The 21,137-nt window shown below is 43.1% G+C and overlaps 1 protein-coding gene across 10 annotated transcripts in view; it reads right to left on the reverse strand.

The window, feature by feature from the left end:
• NBEA (neurobeachin) overlaps positions 1-21,137 on the reverse strand; it is a 919,734-nt gene that overhangs the window by 97,929 nt on the left and 800,668 nt on the right. For all 10 annotated transcript variants that reach the window (XM_073613318.1, XM_073613319.1, XM_073613325.1 and 7 more), the window contains one exon: positions 12,709-12,821. In XM_073613318.1, coding sequence (XP_073469419.1) covers positions 12,709-12,821 — 113 coding nt within the window. The remainder of the gene's footprint in view (positions 1-12,708; positions 12,822-21,137) is intronic.

The raw sequence follows: 21,137 nt of genomic DNA on the forward strand, positions 1-21,137 counted from the left end.
AAGCCATACCAAGGGTCCAAATGCAATACATGCCACTTCTGTATTAAATATGGTCTTTAGTGGTTTATTTTTTTCTGTTGTCTTTGTAAAAGCAGGTTCACTGATTTAATACACCAGGTTGAATGTGTCAGATTTCCCAATAAACTGCTAATCAATCTCCAACCATCTTAACCATTCTTACAGCCTTCTATTAAAATACACATCTAGCTGGGTGTTAAGCCAGTCAACAGACGGATGGAAACTCGGCTGGTTCAGCAGGAACTGGCCAAATTTCAATCCGTCTATGGGCAGGCTGGTTGTACTGAAGTCAATCCATCCATCAACTTCAGGAGAACTAGCCTGTCAAGTTTTTTTCACCCGAGCTACAACCGCCAGCAGTGGTTATTGTATTCTGCTGGTGGGGAAGGCTACCCAAGCTCTCCACCAGCAGAACACAATACAGCTGCGGGAGGGATTCCCCCATCAACACAGTCAGTGTTGATGGAGGAATCCTGTGGTTGAAGGAAAGAAAATCACATAATGTATAGCCTGCCTTAGTTGCTTCGCGTCTTATCTTGGCCACAGGCAGTAGACACCAGTTGGGGGTTCTTCAATGGTACGGACCATGCACGAAATAATGAGGGCTGCATGGTTAGTACAGTGCAGTATGTGTGATAGGTGCAATGAGTGTAATTACTTGCAGTCTCCTCTTCTCCTCTGTTGTAGGTGCTTCAGTTCAGCATGACACTTTAAAAAATTGTAAAGACTGGTTTACAATCTTTTCAGGCCATCGGAGGCTCTATTCTTTATAAATGTGGTAAAATAAACTGTTAGGAAATAGGCTACCATAACTGCCACACAAGGAAATGGTTCCAATTTCAGTATGCCGCTTCCCTACAAATAGCCTCCATATACTAACACATATGTAATATGTTTGTGTATACCCATACAAAGTGAGCTCATATGATTATTATTTTTACAACAGACCATGGGGAACATTTTACTTATGCTTAGAATACAAAATGCATAAAAAAAGGCACAATTTTTAAAAGCTAAGCTACAGTAGTTGCAAATGGCATAGGTTTATATCAAGGGGCCTCCCAACTACGGCCCAGGGGCCACATCCAACCGGCTATGAGCCCGCAACAACTCTGATATGATAGGGGGACTTCTGATGTGAATGGAGGGACCAATGTGAAGGGGGAGGGGGGTTCTGATAGGAAAGGGTAGACTCTGATATGAATACTCTGATGTGATGGGGGCTTCCGATTCGAAAGGGAGACTGATGGAAGGGGCAGGGCGGGGGGGCAGGGGCTCTGACGTGATGGAGAGACTTCTGATGTGAAAACATTTCTTAGAGCGTGTGTATTCATTTACATTTTAATCATTCTTTAATTCATTTATAAAACTCCTTTTTTATTTCGACCCACAAAAATGTGTAAAATATACAATGTGGCCCTTGTACTGAAAAGATTGAGGACTGCTAAATATATTCAACTAGGTACAGCACATAATGTAAAAAACTACAAATTTTGCCTTACTAAGCATACTGTACACCCAATAGCTCCCTTGCTGTCCTATGATACTGGTTAAAGTTCTTTAAAGTGGAGTTCCACCCAAAAATGGAACTTCCGCTTTAAGGGAAGTGACCCCCTGACATCCCACATTTGGCATGGCACGTCATTTTTTTTTTTTGGGGGGGGAGCGGATACCCTCTTTTTAGAGGGTCCCGTCTCCCACTTCCTCCCGGCGCACCACGGCACCGGAAGGGAGATACCCTCTTCCCCCTCCCTCTCGGCAATCATCTGGGACATGTCACAGGTCCCAGATGATTGCCCGGCCAGTCACGGCGCGCCGAGCGGCTCGCGCATGCACAGTGCATGCCCGGATGTGAAGCCACAGCCAGGCGCCCACAGTAACAATGCCGGCGCCGCAGAGAGGAGGGGGAGAGGAGCGGGGCTTCGTTCCCCCGCATCGCTGGACCCTGGGGCAGGTGAGTGTCTGATTATTAAAAGTCAGCAGCTGCAGTATTTGTAGCTGCCGACTTTTATTTTTTTATTTTTTTTAAGCAGAACTTCGCTTTAAGTGTCTAAACAGATACCATTTTGTTGTAGATGGTGTTTATCAATTACTTATCAACAATCACAAAACTATACTATTTGGATGATACAGTCATGTTTGAAGGTCAGTAAGTAAAGGCCATCTAAATTCCCTCTGGTCATGTCCTGCTCTCAAAGAGTAAAAGAGGTGGATTAGGGAGGATTAGGAGATAAAGAATCTGTGGCTGGGCTAGTTGCCCCAGGCCTGAAATTCTCACATCAGCCTTGGGACAGCTTGTGTGGAGACTGCCTTCAAACCAAATCAATATGCCTGCTGAAGTCTATCACCAGAATAACACATCTAATAGAAAGTGACTTTGGCTCACCCAGCATAGTTTGTAAAGCGCATTTAATGATGAAAACAGTTCATGCGGAATGGCTGATGTGTTCAGTGACACTAAGCAGCAATACTAATTGGTGAATTTGAAATCTACATTTTCTGAACTAACACTGGGACAACAGAGTATAGAATTATGAAAGAGGGAGAACCCCAGGCTACTGGACCAAGTACAGGGAGATATTCAGGGACAGTTCTATTTAGGAAACTAGCTATAGACCTAGATAGTGGTAAAACCATCAACATACACTGATCAGCCATAACTTTATGACTACTGACATGTAAAGTGAATAGGATTGATCATCTTGTTACAATGGCATTGGGATATATAATGCAGCAAGTAAACATGCTGTCCATGAAATTGATGTGTTCAAAGCAGAGAAAGAGTAATCTCAGTTTGCAGTGTATGGGACTGTGTAGCTGCAGACCAGTCGGGGTGTCCATGTTGACCTGTGTCCACAGCCAAAAATGCCTACAATGGGCACGAAAAAAAAATCAGAAGTGGAGCAAAAGAACAATAAAAAAAAAAGATGGCCTGGTTTGATGAATCACGTTTTCTTATATGTCATGGCCATGTGTACGTGTGTGTGTCGCTTAACTGGGGAAAAGATGGCACCAGGATGCAGTAAGGGAAGAATGTAAGCTTGTGGAGGCAGTGTGATGCTTTGGGCAATGTTCTGCTGGGAAACCTTGGTCCTGGTATTTATGTAGAGGTTACCTGATACCTACAACCTACCTAAACAAGCTATTCCCTGATGGCAGTGGCCTCCTATCGCCCCCTCATCACCTTTCATACCTAACCTGAGTCCTATCTCAATCCAGCACCATGCCCGCCTGCAGCTGTGCTTGGCTGTGTTCCTCTCCTCACAAGCCTCAGCGGGAGCCATTGGCTCCCGCTGCAGTCAATCAAATCCTGTAAGGAGGGTTTGGGTATGTCTATGGACGCACACAACCTGGTTTGGGAGAAAGCCCACAGGTAGTGCCACTGTAGGATGCGGCTTCCTATGGTGGCACACCAAGAAGAGGAGGGTCAGGGCTACTCTATGTGATGCCATTGCACAGAGCAAGTATAAAAATGTTTATTTTAATTTAAAAAAAATCAATTACAACTGCTATCAGTGCCACATAATAGTGCCACCTCATCATTGCACATCAGTGAAGGAGAAAAATTACTTATTTACAAAATTTACTGAAAGCTGAAAAATGGCCTGGGCAGGAAGGGGGTGAAAGTGCCGTTAAAATGTTTGCAGTAATTGTAAGTAAAGGACTTTTGGGAGATGTAGTTTTGGGGGGGTATACCTACATATAGAAGAACTGAGCTCCCAGCAACTGAGTGTGTGAACAGGCTTCTGGGAGTCAAGGCAGCAGCATTGTTTTGTGTGTGGAGGGGGGACAGAGAGGGGTTCTGTAGTCCAGTAAGCAGGGTTGGCAACACTGGTTGGGATTTTAGTGCAGAAAAAAGCACTGTGTTGTCAGCCCAAACATGAAGTTAGGTGCACACTGGATTTCTGAAGGATTGACAGGTATTTCTTTTGTACTGGCAGTGATAAAACATGGAGGAATGTGCATGCATTGAGATGTACTGTGATTTTTTTTTTTTTTTTAATGTTGCCCCAACATACAGAAAATATTTACATGAATAATTTGTTTAGTTTTGCCAAAATACGTATTCATGCTAGATAAAATATACCCTATACTTCAAATTACAGTACAGAAAAAAAAAAACTGTACTCAGATAAGACCATCATTCCTATATAAATTATAATTTTGCTGCGGTGCGGACACACAATGTCTTTACCAAATGAAACTTTGAAAAAGTTTTAGGAACTGAACTTCATGGCTGACTCACTGCTGTTCTTGCTGTACATAATGATGAAATGAAAGAGCGTCTCTTAGAGCTGCATTGGCTTTGCCAAAAGACTTCACACATCAATGCGCTCATTTGCATTATTACAGTAAGAAGCCTGCAGGCTTTATCACTTCCTGCAACACACTAATTTGAAGCATAATTGTTGTGCTTATCATCTCCTGCCATTCATACAGCCCAAGTATTAACAAATACGATTTCTGGTGCTTGGTGTAAATGGTGGGTGTGATGCCTCACACTCCCGTCACCGCAAGTAACAGTGAACTTTAATGAACCCATGTGCAAAAGAAAATGCCACTCAATCTGGAAAGAAGAAAGCGAGACACATGTACAACAGTTTCTGAAAATGATTATGTGATTGTTAGGATGGCTACATGTATCTTTATATGTTCCCCAAGGAAATGATCCATGTTTATTGCCAGAGATAGGACTGGAGATCCCTGGCATAAAGTTCCAGTATCCACTGTCAAAATCTTTATTTTCTATCATGGGGTAAACATGATTATACATTACTCACATTAGTTATTTTGAACCATAATAGTACATTATAAAAATATAATATATTTTTTGTGTGTCAGAAAATTTCTAGTGGCACACCAGGGCTAATGTGTTTTGGAAACACGTTAGCCCTTTGTGCTGTAAACTCACCAGTCAATAAAAGATTTATATCCAAGGATGACACCTGGTTGTTGGCATCACTATGTCGCATGGACCTTTGCACAGCAGTATTGTCAGTCTCAGGGGAGGGGAGTGTTAGACTAATGCTCTGTACACACGATAGGATTTTCCGATGGAAAATGTGTGATAGGACCTTGTTGTCGGAAATTACGATCGTGTGTAGGCTCCATCACACAATTTCCATAGGAATTTTCGACACACAAAGTTTGAGAGCTTGCTATAAAATTTTCCGACAACAAAATCCCGGAATGTCGGAAATTCCGATCGCGTGTACACAAATGCACACAAAGTGCCACGCATGCTCAGAAAAAATTAAGAGACGAAAGCTATTGGCTACTGCCTCGTTTATAGTCTCGACATACGTGTTTTGCATCACCGCGTTCAGAACGATCGGGTTTTCCGACAACTTTGTGTGACCGTGTGTATACAAGACAAGTTTGAGCCAACAGCCGTCGGCAAATATCCATGGATTTTGTTGTCGGAATGTCCGATCAATGTCCGACTGTGTGTACAGGGCATAACAGATTTAAATGGACTTGACTAACAAATCAGAGCTGAACTCCAGCTCATATTGCATAAGTTGTTACAGCAAACAGTTGTTTTTCCTTTTGGGATAAAGGTTTTACATAAATGAAAAAAACAAACAATCAAAGCTCCCATTTAAAAAAATGGCATGAAGAACACATAGAGCGTCACAGTAGTGTCCTCTTCCCCTTCACAGTAATGTCCTCTGCCCCCTTCACATCACCCTCCACAGTAGTGTCCTCTGCCCCCTTCACATCACCCTCCACAGCAGTGTCCTCTGCCCCCTTCACATCACCCTCCACAGTAATGTCCTCTGCCCCCTTCACATCACCCTCCACAGCAGTGTCCTCTGCCCCCTTCACATCACCCTCCACAGTAATGTCCTCTGCCCCCTTCACATCACCCTCCACAGCAGTGTCCTCTGCCCCCTTCACATCACCCTCCACAGTAATGTCCTCTGCCCCCTAAGGCTCGGTTCACACTAGGGGCGGCACGACTTGAGGCGATCTGCACACGACATCAGCGGCGACTTGCAAAACGACTTCTGTATAGAAGTCTATGCAAGTCGCCTCAAGTCGCCCCAAAAGAAGTACAGGAACCTTTTTCTAAGTCGGAGCGACTTGCGTCGCTCCTATTAGAACGGTTCCATTGTACAGAAAGGGAGGCGACTTGTCAGGCGACTAGGTCGCCTGACAGGTCGCCCCTGTGTGAACCGGCACTTAACATCACCCTTCACAGTAATGTCCTCTGCCCCCTTCACATCACCCTTCCACAGTAATGTCCTCTGCCCCCTTCACATCACCCTTCCACAGTAGTGTCCTCTGCCCCCTTCATATCACCCTTCCACATTAGTGTCCTCTGTCCCCTTCACATCACCTCCCACAGTAGTGTCCTCTGCCCCCTTCACATCACCCCCCACAGTAGTTTCCTCTGCCCCCTTCACATCACCCTTCCACAGTTGTGTCCTCTGCCCCCTTCACATCACCCTTCCACAATTGTGTCATCTGCCCCCTTCACATCACCCTTCCACAGTAGTGTCCTTTGCCCCCCTTCACATCACCCTCCCACAGTAGTGTCCTCTGCCCCCTTCACATCACCCCCCACAGTAGTGTCCTCTGCCCCCTTCACATCACCCTTCCACAGTTGTGTCCTCTGCCCCCTTCACATCACCCTTCCACAGTAGTGTCCTCTGCCCCCCTTCACATCACCCTCCCACAGTAGTGTTCTCTGCCCCCCTTCACATCACCCTCCCACAGTAGTGTTCTCTGCCCCCCTTCACATCACCCTCCCACAGTAGTGTTCTCTGCCCCCCTTCACATCACCCTCCCAGAGGAGTGTCCTCTGCCCCCTTCACCTCACCCTCCCAAAGGAGTGTCCTCTGCCCCCTTCACATCATCCTCCCACAGTAATGTCCTCTGCCCCCTTCACATCACCCCACAGTAATGTCCCCTGCCCCCTTCACATCATCCTCCCACAGTAGGGTCCTCTGCCCCTTCACATCACCCCCACAGTAATGTCCCCTGCCCCCTTCACATCATCCTCCCATAGTAGTGTCCTCTGCCCCCTTCACATCACCCTTCCACAATTGTGTCATCTGCCCCTTCACATCACCCTTCCACAGTAGTGTCCTTTGCCCCCCTTCACATCACCCTCCCACAGTAGTGTTCTCTGCCCCCCTTCACATCACCCTTCCAGAGGAGTGTCCTCTGCCCCCTTCACATCACCCTCCCACAAAAGTGTCCTCAGCCCCCCTTCACATCACCCTCCCACAGTAGTGTCCTCTGACCCCTTCCATCACCCTACGACAGTAGTGTCCTCTGACCCCTTCACATCACCCCCACAGTAATGTCCCCTGCCCCCTTCACATCATCCTCCCATAGTAGTGTTCTCTGCCCCTCTTCACATCACCCTCTCACAGTAGTGTCCTCGGTCCCCCTTCACATCACCTTTCCACAGTAGTGTCCTCTGCCCACTTCATATCCCCCTCCCACAGTAGTGTTCTCTGCCCCCTTTCACATCAGCCCCCACAGCAGTGTCCTCAGCCCCCTTCACATCATCCTCTCATCGTCCCACAGTAGTGTCCTCAGTTCCCCTTCACATCACCCTCCCACAGTAATGTCCTCTGCCCCCCTTCACATCACCCTCCCACAGTAGTGTCCTCTGCCCCCTTCCCATCACCATCCCAAAGGGGTGTCCTCTGCCCCCTTCACATCACCCTTCCACAGTAGTGTCCTCTGCCCCCTTCACATCACCCGTTCACAGTAGTGTCCACTGCCCCCTTCACATCACCCTCCCAAAGGAGTGTCCTCTGCCCCCTTCACATCACCCCCCACAGTAGTGTCCTCTGCCCCCCTTCACATCACCCTTCCACAGTAGTGCTCTCTGCCCCCCTTCACATCACCCTTCCACAGTAGTATCCTCTGCCCCCTTCAAATCACTCTACCACAGTAGTGTCCTCTGCCCCTTCACATCACCCTCCCACAGTAGTGTCCTTTGCCCCTTCACATAACCCTCCCACAGTAGTGTCCTCAGCCCCCTTCACATAACCCTCCCACAGTAGTGTCCTCTGCCCCCCCTTCACATCACCCTCCCACAGTAATGTCCTCTGCCCCCCTTCACATCACCCTCCCACAGTAGTGTCCTCTGCCCCCCTTTACGTCACCCTTCCACAGTAGTGTCCTTTGCCCCCTTCACATCACCCTCCCACAGTAGTGTCCTTTGCCCCTTCACATAACCCTCCCACAGTAGTGCCCTCAGCCCCCTTCACATAACCCTCCCACAGTAGTGTCCTCAGCCCCCTTCACATAACCCTCCCACAGTAGTGTCCTCAGCCCCCTTCACATAACCCTCCCACAGTAGTGTACTCTGCCTCCCTTCACATCACCCTCCACAGTAGTGTCCTCTGACCCCCCTTCACATCACCCTCCACAGTAATATCCTCTGCCCCCCTTCACATCACCCTCCCACAGTAATGTCCTCTGCCCCCTTCACATCACCCTCCCACAGTAATGTCCTCTGCCCCCCTTCACATCACCTTCTCTAAGTAGTGTGCTCTACCCCCCTCCCCCATAGCAGTGTCCTCTTTCCCCTTCACATCATCCTCCTATTGTAGTGTGCTCTGCCCAACCTAGAGGTGTCCTCTGCCCCCTTCCCCTCACTGTAGTGTGCTGTGTCCCCCCAACCCTCTAACGCAGTGTCCTCTGCCCCTTCACATCATTCCCTCCCCCATATACACACACAGCGGTGTGTAGGTAGCACATCCTGACTGCCAGCGTGTGCACAGCTGGGTGGAAGGCGGAAGTGGGAGCTTAATATTTCATAATGACAAGCTGGTGATTGGTTGCTGGGACAGCCTAGCAACCAATCACTGAGGCAGCTCTTGCCCCCGCCCTCCATCTAGAACTATGATGCCTCCCGCCTCTCTGCTCTGCAGAGAATATGAGAGTGTCGGAGGCTGGAGGGAGGCAGAGCCGTGGTCACAATCCACCTGTTGGCTCCCCGCGATTGACTGCTTGCTAACCACCGCTCTAAGGCCTCATGCACACTTGAGCTCAAAAACGCTTCTTTTACAGGTGTTTGAGCTTTTTTTTTTTTTTTTTTTTTCTCTCTGCCTCTAAACTCGCCTCCATGTTAACCTATGTCTCCATGCAGACTATAGGCATTTAGAGGAGTTTAGAGATAGAAAAAAAAACTATCACTTGTGTGTTCAGGAGAGAAGCACCTAAATGCAGGTAAACGAGTGTAAACGCACATTACTGCTAGAAGATTTTAGCGCTCAAGTGTTTTTTCATTACAATGAATAAATTAAAAGAGAAGTTGGGCCTTTTTTTTTTCCAAAAAATCATACTTACCTAGGTGGATGCAGCATCGGTCCCCCGCCGGTTCAAAGACTGAGAACTGAGCAATCAAAGACCGTGAGCAGAGAGCTGGTGACTGTCCATCACCACTCTCTGCTCTGCCTTCCCCCCAACTGGAGCACTGGGCTGTGGAGAGGGCGGAAGCAGCCAGCTCAGGCTCACAGCGACTCACTGAGAGGCTGAGTCGGGTGCTGGTCCAGGCATGTAGACCAGGGATATGCAATTAGCAGACCTCCAGCTGTTGCAAAACTACAAGTCTCATCATGCCTCTGGGTACCATGCTTTTGGCTGTCAGAGTCTTGCTATGCCTCAAGAGACTTGTAGTTCTGCAACAGCTGGAGGACCGCTAACTGCATATCCCTGATGTAAACGGATCCCGACTTTATTGTTGTGATCTTGCCCCAGCCTGGACCGGCTCTGTGACATTAGCAAACAGCGGGCTTCAGCCAGCTGTCTGATGAAAACAGGTCACAGGAGTGCAGAACGAACTGCACTCCTGTGATCTACAGAAATGAGCTTTGGCTGTACTTCTTTAATATTCTACCCAATGAAATTAATAAATGCCCAAGCACTTGACACGCCTAAATGCACTTGAAAAAATTCAGCCTAGGAGTGTTTTTGCAGCTGCTTTTCTCCCGCTATTAGAAAACCATTTAGAAGAGCCCCAGTGTGCATGAGGCCTAACTGCTACTTTGTCAGGACAACTTGGTCGGTTACAGGAAGCTGAAAAATTTTGGCAGGATCCCCTGGTGAAAATAAAGGAAAAAGGCCTAAAAAATAAAATTAATGCAGCCACTACAACTAAGAATTGGTGAGCTGCAATTAAATACATTTTTGTCTCTGGGTATAACACTGCTTTAAGGCATTAGACTGTTTTCTTTTTCAGTGTGAACGAGTGAAGGTACATAAAGAGGGACAACAAGAAAAACAAGATCTGTTCTTCTTGTCGATGGACTAACTAACACTACCCATAATATTGTAGCCTACTTATAGGTAAGAGTGCTGGGATTGTGGTTCCCCCTCTTCCTATCACTTTAGTTTACTATAATATTTGGTATTTATATTTCATTACAGACATCCTTAGATTGCATTTGCTCCTGATGAGTGGAATTTATCCACCTAACGTGCGTAGAGCTTTATACTGATGTATTGTCACAGCTACAATGCGTTTACCATGCGACTACCTTGAAGAACCTTGAATCAATTCTATATTATCATATGTGCAATCAATCATGTTTATATGCAAGTTTGAGCTGCATTTAGTACATTTAAAAATATTTACTATTTACTATGTAGGAACTTTTATGTATATGTATGCATTTCCAACACTTATATGTGTGTGTAAAATTCTATGTATGTATTATATAACTATATTATTATGTTATTTGCTACATGTTACTTACGGTCCCACATGCATCCATGTGCACCATTAAATATTTAATAATATCTACCAATTGATTCATCTGGTTTTGGTGTTGTTCTTCATATAATGTCCCACCATTCCCCTTTCCCTCCTTTTTTCTATGATTCAGGGATGAAGACATACAAACTCTGTAGTAGTTGTTGTCTCATACAAAGTCCCAACAATTTTATTTATTAATGAAAATTGATCTACAGGCATCCCTGAGTGACCCGGAAAATCTGTCAGTGGAAAAAGTGAATAACAAACTCTATAGAGTTTGGTTCTCACATGTGCCTATCACTAGAATATATAACAGGCGGGCTTCTATTAAAAATACTGATTATCATACATCAATAAACTGTTACAGCTGCTGACCACATTCAACTGAAACTGAGCAAATATGAGTCTTCTACTTCCATAAACAAACTCTTTAAGTTTATGACTCAAATGTATCAGAAACACAGTTGTGTTCTCAAATGAAAATAAAAACTCTCATATGTTCAAATGGGAAAAAGACTTAGATCAAGAGTTTTCCTGGGACCAATGGCAGAATGCTATAAAAGATATCCAGTAAAGCCTCCTCATCTATTGAGCATTGGGACAACACAAAAAATACTAAAAATAGATAGTTTGTATGGGGCCAAATACCATCAAAAATATACCCTTCCACATCTCCTATTTGTTGGAGATGTAATGAACAAATTGGTAACCTTTACCACACTCTATGGAGCTGTAAAACCTGCATAGCTTCTGGAAGTCTGTATCCTACTTCATAGCTACCTTTACGGGAAACCTAACTAAGCTTACCCCTGCTACGACCCTATTGGGAATAAACCTCAATAAATATCCCTCAATATATAATATGATTGTAGTACACATATTAACCACTTAAGGACCAGCCGCCGCAGTTACACTGCGGCAGGTTGGCTCCCCTGGGTGAATCGCCGTAACTGTACGTCAGCCCTTTTAGAGCTGTAGGGGGCGCTCGTACCACCAGAGGCATGCCAGCTCCTGACAACCCACCTCCCAGCTACTGACAACCCAGGCTGATAGACCCCCCACTCCCCTAGACTGACAACTTCCACCACCAACTACTTACAACCCAGACTGACAGATGTCCTCCACACACAGACTGACACCCCCACCCCCAACTACTAATACTTGGCCAAACCCCCCTTCCTGCCACTGACACCCCACACTGACAGAACCCCACTCCCAACCACTGACAAACAATTGGGACAATTGAGGTAGACAAGATTTGGTTATCAAGAATTATATCTTCTATATAACTTCTGGCAACCCTTCTTTATGTTGCAAACGGTTCTTACTATATGTGTTAATCTTACCACTACGACCAATCTTTTGCAGTCATAATTTATGTTACCGAATATTTGTAACAATGTACATTATAAACAAATAAAAAATTATTATTTAAAAAAAAAAAAAAAGAAGAACGCACACAGTTGTGTTAACTGAAAACATGGATAAATTAGCATTTCCTACCATAAACTAAAAGTTGTATCACCTTAGAAACTTAAAGCTATGCAGTGTTTATACCTTTATGAAACACCACTCTTCAGAAAGGAACAAGATAGAACTTTTAAAAGATAATAAAGATGATTATATATTTTCTTTTTCCATGACACTGTTTAGATAAAAAAAGGGGGCAAAAAAAGAATGTTAACCCTGTAAAAAAAAATATACAACTAATACAACTATACATATTACAAAAAACTCAAGAGAACAAAACAATATATTCAAAAAAGCTTTATTTGGCTGATGATCCAAGTACTTATGCACCTACCATGGGTCATCAGCTAAATCATTTTTTTTTGAAGATACTGTTTTGTTTTCTTTATTTTTTTTCATATAGTTGCATATCTTATGATTTTTGGAATGACACCTGAAGCTCTTTTGTGATGTAGTATTTACTACAATTGTTTAGATAAATTGGTGGCCAATACCTTTGAAAGATCCCTGAAGTTTCCTGGTAAAGTTAAATCCAGTTCTTCGGATTCATAATTTGTTAACACCCATGGGAATACAGGATACTGATTCAAGTCATTGTATGTTCGCCCTAAGGAAATAAGACACACGTGTTAATAATAAAAAGACACACACTAGTTTAGCCATGATTCATTATATTCCTTATAAACAAAAATACCATGAATACAAGCAAACTTGCATTACACTTGTGAAGTCTAAAGTTTCTACTAAAGCCTATCATTGAGAAAAACACATACCCCATTATATGCCTGTGGCACATTGCGCTCAACCGATAAAACAGATGACATTTGAATTCCAGCATAAAATTTTAGGTCGTGCAATCAGATATGTTAGTCTAAATGCACTGTTCCTTGTTGCGAGTACTGAGATAAACTGTGAACTGAGATAAAAATGTTTACAATAGGGCTAGACTGGAATTAAACAACATAATGCCATACAACATATGCCTGCTCATATCTGTGTGTGTAATTAGTTATAATAAAGCTCATATTTACCTTTACATCATCTACCACATGAAAAAGAACTGTAGTAGTCTCAGTTTTCTCTGTTATATCTCATTTTCCAACTCAATGTTCTTAAAAATTTAGGCAAACCCTAACAACGAACTTCTCTTATTTGCTACCTTTTCGTATGTTTAATATACCATTGAAAATGTTTTGTTATATTCTATTTTGTTTCTTCATCTACTCATGATTACATTTCACTTTATTTAGGTGTGATAAACTAATAAAACCTGAAGAAGCCCAACAATTGACAAAACATGTTGGGATTATCACTCCAGACCTATTACCAACTACTGATCAGGTTTGTAAAATCCAAAATGAATTGATCGAGTGATTTTAAAATGATGATTTTTCTTTGTCTGTTTATTTTATATATTTTTTGGTCTTGATTAATCTTTTCAAATTAACTCAAATAAAATATATAAATTTTAATTGAGGTTATGATTGTTCATTACTGGCACCTTAAAAACCTCAGCTCCCAATAGCAGCATTTTTCTTTGTGTCCTTTTGTTATAACTGTACAATAAATGCAAAAAAAGACCTGGTGATCCTGCCAGAGACCCAGTGCTGTCCTGTGCACTCCGCTGTAATATTTCAAGCAGTCTGATCAAACCTGAACTATGGAACAGCACCCTCTATGTTATGGCGAAGAGGAGAGGGGGGTAGTCTTTTTTAGTCCTAAAAGACCTCTTCTCCTAGAGCAGGGATATGCAGTTAGCGGACCTCCAGCTGTTGCAAAACTACAAGTCCCATCATGCCGCTGCCTCTGGGTGTCATGCTTGAGACTGTCAGAGTCTTGCTATGCCTCATGGAACTTGTAGTTCTGCAACAGCTGGAGGTCCGCTTATTGCATATTCCTGTACTAGAGTAACATTGCTTCTCCTACATAGATACAGTGCTGTCACTGTAAGGCTTGGATCACAGTAGTGCGGGCCGTGCATTCCAACCATCTGCAGCCGAATCGCCCTGCTCTTGTGAGATGTCTGGGGCCCCATGCATCTCAGCCCGCAGTGTGATAATGGGTGCGGGAACCACAGGGAAACGACATGGTGAAAAATCCATGCAGTTTCCCTGCAGCTACATTTTTAAAAAAGTGCATGTACCTTTTTTGTGTGTTTCACGTGGCACAGCAACCCATTCAAATTTATGGGCTGCCATGCCCAATTAAACATGGGACACAAGGCCCACAACAGTGTGAACCAAGCTTACAACAGGAAGTATGTGACAAGTAGGCTCACCAGGTGAAATACAAGGAAAATAAAGAAAACAAATGCAGCCGTTACATCTAATCCAGTGAGCTGTGATATTTTAATTGTTTGTCCTTGGGTTTAGATACATTTTACGTTTGCTATGTCTTTTTTGTTGACTTGGGTGTTCTATACAAACGTGCCTACTTTAACACCCCCAGCCTGAGTAGTACTTCAAGTAATCCAACACTCCAGCACAGAGCAGGTCACAGCAGTGAAGTACCTAAACATATACAATTATAAATATGGAAGGATAAGATGTACTGAAAATGAAGCACATCTCTAATTGCAATATATCACTCTATATAATACAGCCATTCTCCTTTTACAATTTTTGCAAAGGGTGAAAGATGAAACACTAGGGGGTAGGGTTAAATTTAAATATTAAAAGTAAATTTGATTACTTTAATAAAATAAATCTTTGTTTTTTCTGCAGAATGAACCTTGATTGGTTGCTTCGGGCTCTTTGCGGCAATATTCATAGAACTGATCTGTATGAGCAGCAGCCTACAAATCCACAGATATACCAATCTTTCTAGAAAATGCGAGTCTGGTCCCGGGCAGAGCTCCTGCTAAGCTCGCCCAACATTTAGCAGAAGATGTGTATGTCAGCTGAAGAAATATCTTCCAAAAGCCTAATCATATCATTCCTAAACAATATTTAACAAAGTAATTCAAAAGGCTGCCTTATTTTCCAATGTGCACTGGGTAAACCTGGCAGTATATACAGTGCCTTGCAAAAGTATTCACTCCCTTGGCTTTTTATTTTGTTACATTACAGACTTTAGTTCAGTGTTTTTTTAATTTGAATTGTATGTGATGGATCAGAACACAATAGCCTAAGTTGGTGAAGTAAAATTAGAAAAATATATACATAAAACTATTTTTCAGAAATAAAAAAATGATAATTGGCATGTGCATATGTATTTACCCTCTTTGTTATGAAGCCCATAAAAAGCTCTGGTGCAGCCAATTACCTTCAGAAGTCACATAATTAGTGAAATGATGTCCACCTGTGTGCAATCTAAGTGTCACATGACCTGTCATTACATATACACACCTTTTTGAAAGGCCCCAGAGGCTGCAACACCTAAGCAAGAGGCACCACTAACCAAACACTGCCATGAAGACCAAGGAACTCTCCAAACAAGTAAGGGACAATGTTGTTGAGAAGTACAAGTCAGGGTTAGGTTATAAAAAAATATCCAAATCTTTGATGATCTCTAGGAGCACCATCAAATCTATCATAGCCAAATGGAAAGAACATGGCACAACTGCAAACCTGCCAAGAGACGGCCGCACACCAAAACTCACAGACCAGGCAAGGAGGGCATTAATCACAGAGGCAGCACAGAGACCTAAGGTAACCCTGGGGGACTCCCAAAATGTATGGAGGAAGGTGCTCTGGTCTGATGAGACTAAAATTGAACTTTTTGGCCATCAAAGAAAATGCTATGTCTGGTGCAAACCCAACACATCACATCACCCAAAGAACACCATCCCCACAGTGAAACATGGTGGTGGCAGCATCATGCTGTGGGGATGTTTTTCAGCAGTCGGGACTGGGAAACTGGTCAGGGTTGAGGGAAAGATGGATGGTGAAAAAATACAGGGATATTCTTGAGCAAAACCTGTACCACTCTGTGTGTGATTTGAGGCTGGGACAGAGGTTCACCTTCCAGCAGGACAATGACCCCAAACACACTGCTAAAGCAACACTTGAGTGGTTTAAAGGGAAACATGTAAATGTGTTGGAATGGACTTGTCAAAGCCCAGACCTCAATCCAATAGAAAATCTGTGGTCAGACTTAAAGATTGCTGTTCACAAGCGCAAACCATCCAACTTGAAGGAGCTGGAGCAGTTTTGCAAGGAGGAATGGGCAAAAATCCCAGTGGTAAGATGTGGCAAGCTCATAGAAAATTATCCAAAGCGACTTGGAGCTGTGATAGCCACAAAAGGTGGCTCTACAAAGTATTGACTTCAGGGGGGTGAATAGTTATGCACATTGACTTTTTCAGTTATTTTGTCCTATTTGTTGTTTGCTTCACAATAAAAAATAAAAACATCTTCAAAGTTGTGGACATGTTCTGTAAATTAAATGATGCAAATCCTCAAACAATCCATGTTAATCCCAGGTTGTGAGGCAACAAAACACGAAAAATGCCAGGGGGGTGAATACTTTTGCAAGGCACTGTAGGTTGCTTTATTAGAGCGAACTTGTCAGGTCCTAAAAACTGACAAAGCCAACATATTGGTGAAATACAGGCAAATCGTGGTGCTTACAAGTACATGTGAACATGCTTAAACCAATTCTTGTCTCCTTGTTTAGATGGCCTGCCTGGACGGCGGACCCAATCTGTACACAGGGAACATAATTTTGTACTAAAAAAAAAAAAAAAAAAAAATAATAACATTTTTCACACAAATAGAGCTTGCTTTTGCTAGTATTTGATCACTACAGTTTTTTGTGATAAAGGAAAAAAGGCAAAAAATTATTTTTTACTTTCTACTATAAAACATATACAATAAAAAAATGAAAAAAATAACATTTCTTTATAAATTTTGGCCAAAATGTATTCTGCTACATGTTTTTGATTAAAAAAAATCCCAATAAGTGTTTATTGATTGGTTTACATGACAGTTATAGCGTCTACAAACTATGGTATATATACTGGAATCCTTTTCTTTTTTTTTTTTATACTGTGATCAGCGATTTACAAAAGGACTGCGATAATGCGCGGTCAATCTGACACTAACAGGTGCTGGGGGGAACTGACTAACTGCTACTGACATCACCAATGACATTAATACAGTGATCAGTGATAAGAATACTGATACTAATGACCCTGGCTGGAAAGGGTTAACATCAAGGGTAATCAAGGGGTTCAATTTGTGCCTAACTGTGTGTAATGTGTGTGCAGTGTGCTGCTTTTACTAAGTGATCTCTCAGTTTCTCATTCCTAACTGACAGATTGTTCCCTTCCTACAGAGCTCTGTGTTGTTTACCAACACAAAAACTCTGGACTTTGATTGCATACAACCGATCAGCAGGTCCCGGCCATGAATCATTATTGGCTGGAACTTGCTGACAGGCTCCCGCTGTGTACAATCATAGCTGGTGCTGCAAAAGCGCGTGCCCTAAGCCTGGAAGTAGGCAGTGACGTACGGGTACGGTAATGACGTACAGCAGTACATGGCGGGTGGGTGGCAAGTAGTTAAACTAAACTCTCACAATCAACCTTAACTATCATGAATCCTTATGCTGCTAGAGTTAGTAAATAGAGAGGAATGTATATTATATTTACTTGTTTTAACCTATTTTTATTTTTTTCTTTACATTTCGGCAGTTGCTTCCTGGTTTGTGGCCTAGACCAAAATTATGCCATACATTCCAAGAGTCTTCATGGGCATTTTTTTCCTATAATCTGGAGGGGCTTTCTCGGTTAAGCACACCCTCCTGACAGCATGCCTGAGCTAAGGGCAGATGGATTCCAGGTAGTATATGCTACATGAATCATCTGCCCTTACTCAAGATGGCTGCAGCTAGAAATGCTAGGTAGGTGTTTTTCAATGTGATTTCTCAACAAAATAAAGCATGGACATATGGATGGATGGGCGAGTTTGCTTTGAATATTAAAAATGAATTACATAGTGTTTTTAGTTTGTGGTGCTCAGATACAGTCTTCTTCTTTAAGGTAAGGCCAGATGTTTTATTTTTTCAAAATGCTGTTAAGCAGTTTAACTCTGATAGGTTCTTTACAAGGGTCACCAAGCTGGAGAAAACTTCTTTTACAAACAGAGGTTGATTTTGTATCAGCGAACCAAAAGTGTAGCGTGCTGGATGGTGTGCAGCAACAAGTGGGATGAATAGCCCTCACACTGTTCCAAGAAAAGTGCTATTGCTTTCAGTGAGTCACATAACACCAACCATTAATGATCTGCTTTTGGTGTTCCCCTGTCTGCTAACTAAATAAAAATGTATCCCTGCAGAAACTGACAGAACTAACCTAGGTTATCAATTCCCAGGCTGGGAAGAGATTTACTATGCTGTCATGAGACCGTTTCCTTCTAGATTTTAATGATTGTTGGTTTACCAGTACTGGGGTGGTGAACAGAGCTTTCCTTGTTCTATGCAGATTTAACAAAAGTGCTATCAGCTGCCAGAACATAAAGCACTGAGTATGATATTCACAGAAGGTGAACGCTGTATGCTGTCCTGATACCTATGACTGCAAAAGTTAAAGTTGATTCTATTTTAACAATATATTAATCCAAACACCCTTAAAATCTTGGTTAAATTGAAAGATTTAGATTCTAATAGGATTCAGGTTATTTACACAGCATCCCAACCAGGGAGCTTTCCTTTCCTGTTCCAAAGACTTTACAGGAAATGACAAAAAATACCACCTTTGACAGCTGTCACTGCCTCCAGCCCCAGTAACAACTGTAAAATTTTGGATTTCCTTATAATTTTTGTATTGGTGACAATGGTCATTATGATAAAGAGCCCCGATGGATCACCAAAAAGGGACTTGGACTGCAATAATAACCAGGAAGAGCCTATAATCCTTCCCCATTCTATGGAAAGAAATTTGATCTGTGCTCCCCATGCTTCAAATTAGGTTCCAGCTGATTTTTTTTTAAATAGGCTAGAACATTAATACTGTAGTCTAGCAAATGGTTACAGGAATCATCTCCACTGTTCCTTAATCCAACTTTTACTAATAATCAGTTTGTTTAAATAAACTTCAGAGAGATTTTTTTAAACTGAAGATGATGTAGAACAGTCCTCAAGTACCCCCAATGGACCATGTTTTGGGAACTTCCCTTAGATAAAATAGCTCTTACAAATACCATGTCATTGATATTGATTTAAAGCAGCTGTGCAAAGTAAAGGAAAACCGGAAAACATGACCCGTTTGGGGTACTTGAGGACTGAGGTTGAGAACCACTGATGTGGAATACATAGAGAGATAGTGAGGGTTAGTTACTTGGAATCTCCTAGTCAAATCTGTACTGTTGGCCTAATGAAAGCAGCAATAGACAGCCTCTCCTCTACTTGAAATGGTTTATCACACTGTAACTTGAATATTAAAGTGGAACTGAACCTTCCTATGCTTTACAGCTGCCATCTTAACCTGATTTGATATGCAGTTGCCTTGGTGCTGCACATGTGCTCAGTTATGACCACAGCCATTTGATGTAAAAAGGTATGCATAAGAGCGCTGGACCTACAATCGAGTCTGGTATCCCTGGAGATAATCCGTAATATGGAGCTCTTGAAAGGGATCCTGTAGGTAGATGAGGGTGAAGGGAAGGGTAGTCCTGATGGGGACTTGGCTGCTGCCTCACTGGTTGTGATGTGAAATCATTCTGCAGGATAAGGGTAAATAAGAAATGAAGCATGCTCGATATGCAGGGACGTGTGGTGGTATTGGTGGTAGAGCTGACTGGTAGAACTTGGCTATCCAGTTGTCTCTATTTTGGAGATAGCCCAGAGTCTGGAATTTCAGTCCAGTTGCTTGTCTATCTCTCTGGTGGAGATCTTTTAAGAAAAAATGTATTTATAAGACAGCACTGGACCTATATGGAGCCTGGTATCCCTGGAGGTGATCTGTGATACGGTGCTCTTCAAAGGGATCCCAAAGGGAGATGGGGGTGGAGGTAAGGGTAGTCCTGATGGAGACTCGGCTGATGCATCACTGGTAGTGATGTGAAATCACTCCGCAGGTTAAGTATGCAAGTCCCTGCATATTGTTTACACAGCCATTTGATGGCCTGACAGTTCGGTTGAGAGTACATGCAGTTAACTGTGACAGTCATCATTTAAGGCATGCCTTGAATGTAACGGTTTTGGGAAAACGTTAAATCAATCATTTTGGTTGCATTTTGAAGGTGAATTCTAGGTATGAATATTTTATACATAGTTATATTAAAACAGCCTGGACCAATGTAACTATGTACTGCATTCGCCATACCTGGCCGATGCCCCTGGCAGCTGGAAATCACTGAAGTAAACACCAATACTCCAGTGCTTTCCACTTGCTTCCGAGTCCCGTGCCGAGCGGCATGAATGAATGCAAAGCATTGGATGAGGTGGACAGCATGACATCATCGCCCTGCCTCTCTGCCTTGTCCAATCAGAGAATGCTTTGGTCTCTTTCTCTGAAGGTGCCCATAGTGAGCAGCCAACTGCCTGTGTTCAGAATGCAAAAGAGTAGCCACTCGACATGGGGCACAGAAGCAAATGGAGATCACTGGAGTAGCAATGTCTACTTCAGTGATTTCCAGCTTCCAGGGGCATCGGCCAGGTATGTAATCAGCATAGTTACATTGGTCCAAGTTAGACCAATGTACCTATGTATAAAATATCCATACCTGGAATTCATTTTTAGGTCAAAGTAAATCTTAAGATGATTGCAAAGTGTTGTTTTTTTTCCCTATAAAAATAACATGTTAAAACTCACCTGCTCTGTTGCAGTGGATTTCCACAGGGCAGCCCAGATCCTCCTCTACTCGGGTGCCTCTTCACTGTTCCTGGCCTCTCCCTCCTGTCGAGGGCTCCAACAGCAAGCAGCTTGCTAAGGGAGCACCTGAGTCGAGTCACAGCTCCCAGTGTCCAGTCAGACACGGAG

Source organism: Aquarana catesbeiana, linkage group LG02 (assembly GCF_042186555.1).
Source record: "Aquarana catesbeiana isolate 2022-GZ linkage group LG02, ASM4218655v1, whole genome shotgun sequence".
Lineage (NCBI taxonomy): Eukaryota > Metazoa > Chordata > Amphibia > Anura > Ranidae > Aquarana > Aquarana catesbeiana.